This window comes from Hoplias malabaricus, chromosome 6 (assembly GCF_029633855.1).
Source record: "Hoplias malabaricus isolate fHopMal1 chromosome 6, fHopMal1.hap1, whole genome shotgun sequence".
In the NCBI taxonomy this organism is placed as follows: Eukaryota; Metazoa; Chordata; class Actinopteri; order Characiformes; family Erythrinidae; genus Hoplias; species Hoplias malabaricus.
This window is the reverse complement of record NC_089805.1, coordinates 33,721,360-33,733,554: the sequence shown is the minus strand read 5'-3', so window position 1 is coordinate 33,733,554 and position 12,195 is coordinate 33,721,360. Positions and strand designations below refer to the sequence as shown.

Sequence of the window (12,195 nt, the reverse complement as noted above, 5' to 3'; positions counted from 1 at the left end):
TAACAGCACATTCGTTTTAGACATCTGTTGCAAAGATAACGAAAGCATCTTGCCCTCTCCCTGAAATGGCTCAGTATACACTATTCCATATATTGATCACTATACAGGGCACTATTTTAGGGGACAACATTGAGGAGGGTAGTGAATGATTTCTGACACTACCTTGTGGGATTTTGCCAAATAGAGCAGTGGATTATGGGTATTTAGACAATCCACTAATGTAAATGGGTTGTACATTTTCTTTTGTGAATTGTGGGATTGCTAGTGCACTGAAAATGAGCAACTATTTTTTGGACACTACTACTCAAGCGTGTGAACATGTTTTCTGTATTACAGATTGCTCCTTTAAAAATATCATTTTTACATATACATTAGACATTTTGGTTTTGGGTAACTGACAGGTTTTCGGTCCTGGTTGAGCCCTTTCTGTGTACCTGACATAAAGGATTTTAAAGTATCCCTGCATTCACATTCTACATCTGAAGTCTTCAAACCCAGTTTATGAATTTGGATGTTGTAATGAGGCCAGTCAAGCAGTTAATATAAAATACCTAACTGAAAATGTAAGATCTCTGTTGGAGACAGCTGATCACACAGGTCAAGCTTCCCCGTGGACTTCAGTGGTCTGCTTCATTAAACACACCTGATTCAATGCAGCAGTTCATTTGAAGCTTGAGGCGGTGGGAAAAACGCTTATCTCTTCGGAGCTGTGATCTGGAAGAAACCCAGTTTGACATGCCTGACCTATAGAGAATGTGACACAATGCAGCCAGTGGTAAAATAAACCATAACTGGTGTTTCATTTTGGTTTTATCTTCACTCTCCAAATATCACATGTAAGTGATGTTTATTTATTTTTATTTTATTTATTTTAATGAGAAATAGACTATACATAAGAGAAGGTTATATATAGGTTTCTCCACTAGCTCTGTTTTCCAGGGTGAATGGCCTGTCCAGCAGTGATTAGGAGCTGGACTGTGGTAGTGAGAGGCTTAGGGCTGGGCTCATCTGCTGACTTGCTAAATATTTGAGCTTGAGGGAGAAGGCACACCGACTCTGACATGAAGGCTCTGCACTCATTCTTCTTGCATCCTGTTTGCCATGGGGCCCTCGTTCCCTCAATTATTTATCACCCTCAGTGTACAGAGTCATTACAGATTCATCTTGCCCATGTCATCATCTGTGTGTGTGTGTGTCTTTAAGAAAGAGAATAGGTTCTGAGCATTACTAGTCAAGACTACTGACCATTAAGTCACCAGCAAAGACATCACTTCATTTTGATTATTTTATTAATAAAAACATTTTTTGCAATAATTTATTAAAAATGTTATGATCTCCATGCAGTTTAAGGGTACAAGAATATGAAATGAGCACATCCACTGATTTTTCAACAGCTCCTGTGTGTGTGTGCTAGTACAAACACACTGATCAGGACAGTTGTGGAGCACAGAAGTGTACACTGGCAAAAGTACTGGATATATAAAAAAAATAAATAAAACAAACAAACAAAAAATCATAACAAAAAAAAAAAAAAGTAAAGAAAAGATAAAAATCGTGATCTCTTTGATCTGGATGGGCACCAATGTTCTGTGTAGTCAAAAAAAGAGAAGTCTTCCAGCACAGAATAGATAGTTTCGAATAGCGATGTGTAAACTTGAAGACGGCACGTTTTTCACAGAGTGGCAAACAGACATACACACTCACCGTCAACATTCTGTAATTTTTTTTATCATTTGTAATGTTCCCCCCACTATCATAGATTAATACCTCTACAGAAAAATGTGTTGTATACATTATATACATTAGAAATAGTCCTTCATTCTCTTGGGGTATGGAGGAGGCCCTCTTATTGTTCCGTATTGTGCTAGTAAACGCACACTTATTACCTCAAAACAAACAAACAAAATAGTCCAGGCTTACATGTTGTAAAAGGTAAATATGTTTGCCCCAATATCTGTCGTCCAGTGTTAAAAGTTTTGTGGGTAACATGACAAAGCTGTGAACTTGGTTCCAGAGTTTATTGCCTGTAACAAGAAGACACTCCACAAATCAGGTCACATGCTGCACTTTATGAACCTCTGTGTCAATGAGTAAACCACGTGTTCAATCAATACACACATTCTCTCTCTCTCTCTCTCACTCTCACAAACACACACATCCATACACAGCGATTTAGATTAAAATTACATAACACTCTCAAAATAAAACCAAACAGGAACCTGGTTGTTTGGTCTCGCTCTGATTTCCCCAGAGAATCAAACAGAAGTCTGCAGGAATTCACAGTTCTTCTCATTGCACGGAATGACCAGCTAATCTCTGTGTGGTCAGCGTATGGACTGTGAGCTAAGAGTGTATGGTCAGTAGGGAATATTGTTTCATATTAGTTTCAAAGGGTCTGTTAATGTGCACAGTCACATTGGGGGGGTGGGGGGCATGCACCATATTCCATCCCCAGTCCCGTGTCCCGTCTCACCCTTCATGTATTACATTTTCAGTCCCAATGGCCATTAAGCAAGTTATTTATTTTTCAGTTTCAGGGAAAAAAAGATTCTCTTTAAGATTTGGATTGAGTTTTCAAAGAAACCTGCAGAGATCTTTTTCAAACCCTAAAAGGTGGATATGTGTTCAGTCCAAATACTCGACGTGTCCTAGACATCTCTTGACCACATAACTTCTTTCTAGGTATAGCACCGACTTGATGCTGTGTACTGTACTTACTATGTTTAGTTCTTACTAGGTATCAGCACCGGCCCTTGTTCTGGCAGTGTCTAAGCTCAAGGGGAGATTGGACTTAAACCTATCTGTAGTAGCTGTGATAAACTTTCTGCTTGAACACTAAGCACTTTTGTGAGTCGCTCTGTATCAGAATGTCTGCTAAATGCTGTAAATGTCTTGACAGCTACACATCCTTTCAGATCCAGAGTTCAGTTTTCATCTCAGAGTAGGGAGATGGTGAGAAACACCTGTACTGTTTTATATTTGTTTGGATCATATTTTAAACTCCAGCTTTGGAAACTATTTTGTTTTCTTCGCTTATTTTCCTGACATTAACGAATTGCATCTTGTACTTAATGGCTATTTTGACTGGGTTTAATTAAACAGAGGGTGGTTTCTGATCACACACATCACTGCCCCTTTATTCTTGGTGATGTGTTGCAGAAATGTTGATTCTGTGCATTAGTTCTCCTGCTCTTCATGGTTTTGTCTTTTTGTGAAATGAGTTATTGATGTAGATTTTGGACTCTCTCTCCAGTGTGATATGATTCAGAATGTGGGTCTCGACGGCCTGCTGGAGCTAATTATTGCCACTTTCATAAATGTTGTGCATTTGTTAGAATTTAATAAGGAAAATAAATTCTACAATGTATGCATAGTATACCATGTATGGAAGTGACAAAAATGCATTAGAAAATCAGTTCTAGACATATTCCAGCCCCTCCCACTTATCACCATGTAATGTTTAACATGTTTGTCATTGTATAATGTTTGTCTGTTAATGTATGAAAAGCTTAATCACCACCATCCACCATCCTCGTGATTTTAATGGACGTGAAACATCACCGGTCTGGGTTAAAGAGTTCTGCACCACTGCGGCTTCCAAGAACATAAAATAAACGTTCAAGTAAATAACACCAAAACAAGCCTCCAATGCCTTCCAACTGATCCAACTTTGCCAGGATTTTTACAAACGCTTCTCTAGATACAGTGTAAATATGCAAACTAATTTGGTCCAAATGAGGAGAATGGGTAAATATCACAGAATGTACCGGCTACAGCACCTGCACCAATCAATGATAATCATGTCTAATTCCAAATAAAGTGATGTAATTTAGACAGAGACGAGAACATTTAGTATTGATTATCCCTTCAGACTCATCTCTAACTGCAAAGCAAAGCAATTTTATCAGCTAGAATATATATGCTCCTAAACTTCAGCTTGCCTTCAATAAAATAACACATTCAGAACGTTTGCCTTTGTCCTTTCAGCATGAATCCAAAAAATGGCATATGTTTGCATTACTCCATCTTTTCTAAGTTAATCTAGTGTTTGCCTATTTCCATGCTGTTGGGTCAAAGTAAAAATCTGCTTGCAAGACATTCCAGCCTCAGCACAGCAGCCAAGCTCCTTTAACTCCAGAGGTCCACCCCGCAGAAGCAAGGCAATGACTCAGGAAATGATGGGGTGAATAGTAGTGAGCCCGTTTACAAGCACCGAACTTCACTGAACCTGCAGCTTTCTCTTAAGAGGGGGTACAAAAAGTGGCATAAGCTTTTCTGATTGAACAAAACTCCCATTGTGTGCTGTTATTTTTATTTTGTGAAAAATCCTTCTTTGATTGGTTTGTATACGCAACGCATCTTACTCAGAATCAGCACTCCAGCTCTAAGATTCCCTCCAAGCTATTCTCATTCATATAAACAGATACTCAAGCCGACTCATCTTCAGATTTTATGACATCCAGGCAGTGCGAATAACCACCGCCCCACCCCAAGAAAGGCATGATTTTGGAATAAAACTATAACGATAGTAAGTATTTTGTTTGTAATGACAGCTGTAGTTTAGTAACTTAAAGTGAAGCCACTGTTCATTCCATTCCTCCTTGGAAAAGTAAGTTAAGAGGTTGTAAAATATGACACTGAAACTCAAGGACAGTAACTGTCCTTTAGATAATTGCCATCATTCAGGGACGGAGACTGAGGTGCCGTGGCATTAGAGATTTTGCTTGACGTTGCTCTGCTTAAAAAGGTCTTTTCCTGTTCATACTGAAGGTGATGTGCACTAGCACTAACACATGGGCCTCTTGGATATTTAGTCTGACTGAAATGAAAACAAACAAACAAAAAAAGAATAGTAAGAAAACAGCTCATGTCTAGAGTTATTTCAAACCTTGCACAACAGAAAGGCAGTTCGGACAAAGCCGTGAAATAAACTCATGGTGTGTTTTACTCTAATTGTTACAGTTGTGTTCCTTTGACCGATGAGCTCAGTTTCTACAATGACCTCCAGGCTCCAAGTACAAGACCACAGGCACAGCATTTAACAAACATGACGAAAAACTAAATCCAAGACACCAACGGTGAGATATCTGCAGAAAGGAAATGTTCTCGAGAGGGATGATACTTAGCTTATTCCAGTATGTTGCATTTCAAATACAATTCCTCTTGTTGTCTTGTTATAGGTTTACAAAAAATAGTATGACAACAGATATACGCCTATGCTCCCTATACCTGTGAGACATTTGTGCAAAAGTTCACAGCACAGAGTTACATTTCTATAGCAACTATGAGGTATGTTCACTGTTGCTAAGTGCCAGGTGATATATTTCCAATGCCACTCGGGGAGGAGAGTGGAGCTCCTGTGCCTGGGGCTGCGGTTAAGTCCTTAGTGTGTGAGCCAATGATGTGCGGCCGACAGCGCGCTCTCCATCTCTGCTTCGCTCGGCTTAAGCTACAACAAGAATCACAGGATGATTCATTTTCCGTGAACAAAACTTGTGGCAGGAAAAAAGAAAAACAAAAAAACAAAAAACCACCACTGCACTGAAGGGCCATAATGAGGTTTTGCTCATGTGACCAATCTAAGACAGGCCCGTTATTGTGCTGCAGATTGCTAACTCCTTTCACCATCATTCCTCTTTCCACAAATGTGGGCTGCCCTGCTTTAACCAGTGGGCTTTAGGCGATGATACGCTTGTTTTTTTGTTTTTTTTTTTTTTTTTTTTGCTTTCAGTAAGTATTATCATCATCACCCCTGTTTGAAGCTTTTAGGCCTTCATGTTGAGACAGGACTTTGATTGCATGCCAAAGTCAGTTCATTGCCAAGGGCCAAAGTGCAAGCCTTGGAGGAATGACCCATCAACGAGTGGTTGTTTTTGACTACAGTCCCTATGAAAGAAGGCCCACACACTCAGCTGAAATGGAAGACTGGCCCTCTGGATTGCCCCAGATATCTCACCTGACCATAAGGCTTGTGCACTTCCATATTGGCTCCTGGGAGTGTGTGCGCTCACGCTTGATTTTACAGAGGGTCTCAGAAGGTCTCGCAGCTGGTCTGTAAGGACATCTCGAGGCCTCACTTGTGAGAAACAGTGTAGTTGCCTCTATCTGCCTTAGTCGTTTTTGCCGTTTTGCACCAAGTCAGTAGCATTTTAACGACTTTTAAGTTACCTAGATCACGTTGGAGTGATATTTTTACGTACAACATATGGTGCAAATCTAGCATTGTGACAAATCAGCAGTGTACTTCTCTTCACATAAAAGAGACAGCCTCTTGTGCCGCGTGATGTTTGCTTGCTGTGGTAAGCAGAAATTACAGTTGACTCACTTTCAATGATCTAATGTTTTTCACACCATGAGTGTACACTTAAACAGTGCCAGTAGGATTGGACCAACCAGCTTCTAATGCCTTTTCTGTTTTTAGTCAACAGTCACTATGCAAAGTTTTTCAGAGGTCATTTTCTGAAGTACCCAGCCTTATCTGAATCCAACGACCCAAGTAATTAATTTCACAGCATACTGAGAGCTTGCTTTGAGGTGGAGGATGGTATTTACATGACTGTTAGCATGGTCAACAGGATGAGTCCTAGGTCACGTGTGGAGTCATCACTGCTGTGGAGAGCCAGCAGGGAGCTACTAATGTCGGACAATTCGACGAGCTGATAGTGGGTCCACTTCTTCAACGACAAAAAATGGTGTCTTTATAAAAACTCCCTTGAAGCAGATAAGGCTACTGCACAGTTGGTGTCCTGTTGCTTCTCTCTGGTTGTTTGGGATTTGGGGGGGGTGATTTTAGGGGTGTGTGGTAGGGGTGGGGGGATGCGAGTGTTGGTGGACACTGTATGTGGGTGAGGACGTCCAGTGACCCCCCCCCCCCCCTCGCAGCCTGGAGGATCAGTTCTGTTCTGACATAGACCAAACACGTGGATGGAGGGAGTGGGGGTCATGGATGTATGAAGAGTCAGACCCCCCGTGTCACTCACACTCTTCCGTTAGCTGCTGACGTGGCTCAGTCTGTTGGACAGAAAACAGAGACTTTCTTCCTCTGAGTGTGGGTCCGGGGCAGCTCTCACAGGCCGGACACCATCACCCTGTAGGAGGGAGGCATGTGCTGTCTGTGGCGGGGGCTGGATGCAGGGCTGCTGGTAGGGCTGCAGCTGGCGTCCACTCCCCCTATGGAGGGTAAATAGGCGTGGTGCAGAATTGGTAGCTGCAAAGACAGCCTACGCTGTATGCTGTGGAAACAGAGGACACGTATCAGAAGGTGGATCAGAGATCACAAAGCACTAAAATACATCACAAAAAAACAGACATGCTCTTAAAGTGAAATCTAAGCCAGAATACATTTGATTTGCCAAGATGTATAGGTGATGACCATGATTCTAATCAGAAAACTATTTTTACACAATTAAGAGGATGGTTCCTCACCATGCACAGACTGGAAACCAGTCTAAAGTATTTGTTAGTAAATGGTTAAAAAAAGAAAAAAAGTGTCTCAGTCTGATATGCTAGGCATGTTTAGACAATGGAGAGACCTCCAAACTTTAAAAAGCATGACGAGAAAGAAGACTGCTCTATTCATGCCCCATAGGTGGGTGATATTGATTTATTTTTGCTGTTTCATATTACTTAAGGTGGAACTGACTTTAAATTTGGGAGACACTAACCCCATGAAAGTAAACACAGATGGAAAGTGTTAGAAAACTAGACAACCCGAGTTACAAATGTGCTTCTGTGGAAATTCAAACAGTGAATAATAAAAACTTCCAGACAAGTAATTTTTCTCCCCTCAAACACACAATTCCACCTTAAAAGATGCTGAGCTTCTGAACATAAACAAACGAGAGAACAACAGTTCCCCAGAATCATCAACATTCCCTTTAACTGATGTTCAATATTTGCCTACTTCCTTCTTCACTGGAGCGACAAGCCCAGTGTAGCTAACATACAAAGAATCTTACAGCCAATCAGCATTGTGGAAACTGCATAGATATTTGCTTCATGTTTGTTAATGAAATAACCCCCTATCACACAGACTGGCATGAAGTATCTAGCACAAAACACTCAACAAAGTTCATCAGAGGAGATTTCCCCAGGCCTGAAGTGGTAAAATATCTCTGTTGGGACCTTTGTTGCACTCTGTAAAAGGGAGCAGGTGTTTTTATAAACTTAATGTGGTAATAACTGTGTTTTTCGTTTTGGCGAGGCTGTCATGTTAAATAATTGAAAATAAACTTGCCTGACACTTTAAGACACATTTGTCTAAGATGATAAACAAAACACAGCAGGAATCTACCAAAATACTGTTTATATTTTTGCTCATTTAGGAACATAACCTCAGTTTTGCCTGAGGGACAATTCTAATGATTTATACAAGCAGTTTGCACAAAGCAAAAGCATTATGGCATTCACTTCCATTACCTGTTAGCTCTATTAGCCTCGTGGCTTTAGAGAACAAAACTACAACACTGCCTGGGCTAAATTTGAGATAAGGGAAAACCCATGTTTCACCTTTAATATTCCAGCTTGAAACCATCCATCCATCCATTATGTGTATCCACTTATCCAGTTCAGGGTCACAATGGGTCCAGAGCCTACCTGGAATCATTGGGCGCAATGCAGGAATACATCCTGGAGGGGGCACCAGTCCTTCACAGGGCAACACACACACATTCACTCACACCTACAAACACTTTTGAGTCGCCAATCCACCTACCAATGTGTGTTTTTGGACTGTGGGAGGAAACCGGAGCACCCGGAGGAAACCCACGCGGACACAGGGAGAACACACCAAACTCCTTACAGACAGTCACCTGGAGCGGGAATCGAACCCCTAACCTCCAGGTCCCTGGAGCTGTGTGACTGTGACACTACCTGCTGTGCCCAGCTTGAAACCATCAAAAAATTATAATAATTAAAAAAAAAAAAATAAAACTTACTAACTGCATTCATTATGTTATGTAACAAGGTGAAGGCAAACAACTTCTTCAGGAGTATTTAATGACTAGATATCCTCTCTTCAATCAATTTTCTGTGAAACGTAAGTACTTCGAAGAAAGTTTGAGACCCATTCTCTCTGGTACTTCATCATAACACTGTGTTCACTTCTATTTACATAAATGTGAGCCCATGTTTGTACAGGAGGGTGACAAATTACAGATTTTAAAGCTCAAGCAGCAGCAATGTTCTGGATGTAAAATACGTGACTGTGGTCTTAAATAAGCTCTTCACACACACAAACTCGCGCGCACACACACACACATTGTGAGTAGGCATAAGCAGGCCTCTGCTGCACAGCCCTCTAATCCACAGTGCTGCTGGCTCTCTGCATCCTCCGACATAAAGTACATTTCATGCCTGCACCTAGTGTCAGTCCTCACCCTGCACCCCAAGAGAGTGACACGCTTTCAAGTCAATTACGTAATCTAAATGCCAGTTACATAAAGGAACACGAACACACACACACACACACACACACACACTTCTTCCTGAGGACTTCCACACTGACATTTCTATAATGTGTTTGATTGAATTAGGTGTGTACCCTTTCACCGTGTAGGAGCCTTGGCCTGGTGGGGATGGGCTGCCCCTCTCTTGGTGAATATGTAATTGCTAGTGTAGGCAATTTTAGGCAAGATAGTGAAAAAGTAGGCCACTTCCAGTTTGTCTGATTGGCATTGATTGAATTTCATAGTGTTCTACTTTTAAAAAAAAACTTTTCTTTTGATGTTTAAGATATTTGAAGATTTTTCACTTTATTTTAAAAGATTTATTACACATAGAGAACTTTGAGGCACTGTTAATTTAATGCAAATGCACCAAATATAAACCAGTGCCTCTGACTGTGCTGCCCTTGTTCTCTTTTTCACAGGATGAAGTATCCTATTGGTTAAGAGGGACCATATTTATGTTAGAAAGGGAAGGATTCATATATTGTATTGCCTGTGCCTCGCTTTTTGGCCTGCAGTCCAAGCATTCCCATTTGAATTGACTCATGTTCTTGTGTTGTCTTTAAAAAGATGATGTATTATAATAAATCAAGTGTATGTCTGAGAACCTCTGAAGTTATTATGACTCTAAATCCATTTCTAAATTACTTCATCTATGTAGCACCTTTTGAGAGTTCATATTCCCCAGAAAAAGCAATCACCTTGAATTTTTGTGTTTTCTTTTACAATATTTTGGCAACAATTTCTGGAGTTTTCCCTGCATTGCAGATGAATCAGATTCCTAATGTAAAAAAAAAAAACAAAGAGTAACAAGTCTAGTTTTGCCGGACTGGAGAAGCCTTGGTGCTTCACATCAATGTCTTTGTGTATATGTGGTTTTATTATGTGATTGTGTTGTACAGAAAATATGGAGGGCAGGACTAATAAATGCAGAAATGAAAAAAGGAGCACAAAGTTTTGTTCATAACATATAACATGGTATCAGTGTTTTTCTTGTTAATTTATTACCAACAAAGAACTAAGAAGACCAAGAACATTATGTTGATTTTAAGAATTACAATTACTTATTTATTCAGTGTAACATGTTAAAGCACACAAAGTTTAAGGAGACTGTGCACAGCTATATGGAGTTTTATAAACACATTAACACCACAAAATGTCACCACTTCCCTTTATGATATTTCAGGCAAAGACACACTCGTGAAATAAGACAAATTGAGCAGTCCTCCTCTCTCTGTGAGATATAATACGTGTGTAAATGTTGCAGAGTTCTGAGCCATTCTGCTGAGCTTGTGAACTAACCAACACGGAGCCAAGGCTCTTGCCGACATGCATGATGTCATGCCAAACACAGCCCCAGAAACACACACAAACAGAGTGTATTCCTGTTTTATTTCCTATTATTCAGCTACGGTTCGCACTGAAGAACCTACTGTTGTTTGGTTCCAGCTGGGAGCAAATTTTTCTGGTTTGCAAAGCAGTTTATGTCGGTCTAAATGTGCCAAACGGTTCCAAATGTAATTTGTTAACTGGAATGTGAAATATGGCTGAACTAACAACAGACGGTGTAGTAGCACCACCTTAAGTTGTTTCTGTGAAACACGGCTGAACTAACAGTTCCTACTTGTGCATGCGTGTTTCAGCATTAGGAGCCAGGAATCATCATTTAGTCTAGGGTGCTATGGAATTATTTTACTTGAGACAGGGTATAAACCTGATGCCAGGCTTAGTCAGAGACTCAGAGTGAAGAAAACTACATTAAAGTTTCTAAAACTGAAAAGTATAAAGTAACTCCCAAAACAGGGAGTGATTTCATTAAATGTTGCTGTAGTTAAAGTAGAAAGGGTCAGGAAATAATGGGCCCATTAGTGACTTTGAATCTCAGCTGATCCTGAAGCGTGACACCTATATTCAGAGTTGGAGATATCTTGAAGGGCAAGGTGATATATTTTAATCTATGAGCAGTGACATGATTTGATGTCAGAAGGTTTCTGAATTACAAATGTGCACGTAACAGATACAAGAATATACAGAACACTAGAAAATATCTTTCTAAGCACAGGCCCGTGAGAACTGTGTGAAAGTATGGGGGGGCCATGTTGATGAAAAGGTAAGCACACTGTACCCTTCCTCCCCCTTGTGATCAAGCATTCATGGGCATTGGGAATAGCTCTAATATTCCTCTCCTGCTCTCCTGTCTATTTTCAGGCCTCGTTGCCTCCATTGCCTGCTGTAAATCACTGGTTATGTAACCTCTTTCTCTCTATGCTTGTCTCTCCTTCTCTCTCTCTGCCTCTCTTCCATCTTACTCCTTCACTCTCTGGGTTAATCTCCTCATGAAAACCTTTCATCCCTCTCTGTACATAAAGAGAAACATGTCTAAATGCTCTTATTATGTGGGTCAGAGGGAACGAAGCAGGTAAATTACTCACTGTTCTGGAGAGTTGATGTCCTCTAGTGGGCCTCTATTTATTCTAGATGGGTCCATAGATCCCCACTGTGCTTGGGGCTTCTGTTCCAGGTGATTTTTCAGAACTGATTTTTCACCATCTACAGAAAAGAAGCACTCCATTGATTGGCTGTTTTTCAAACCTTTAAACGGCAAAGTAGTGTGCACAGCCTTACACATCATTTATTATCAATTTCATAGAGATTGTTAAATACTTATAGTAGCTACCAAATGATTAACCTTAACCGTATATTGAGGCAATAATTGGGGAAGTTATATCCACAAAGATTTTCCTTATAC

The 12,195-nt window shown here is 40.4% G+C and overlaps 1 protein-coding gene across 1 annotated transcript in view; it reads right to left on the bottom strand.

Moving 5' to 3' along the window:
• Window positions 1-1,289: 1,289 nt before the first annotated feature.
• gabbr2 (gamma-aminobutyric acid (GABA) B receptor, 2) overlaps window positions 1,290-12,195 on the bottom strand; it is a 229,682-nt gene continuing 218,776 nt past the window's right edge. The window contains exons 18-19 of the mRNA XM_066675912.1: window positions 11,879-11,996; window positions 1,290-7,232 (exon numbers count right to left, since the gene is read on the bottom strand). Coding sequence (XP_066532009.1) covers window positions 7,067-7,232; window positions 11,879-11,996 — 284 coding nt within the window. The 3' untranslated portion in view covers window positions 1,290-7,066. The remainder of the gene's footprint in view (window positions 7,233-11,878; window positions 11,997-12,195) is intronic.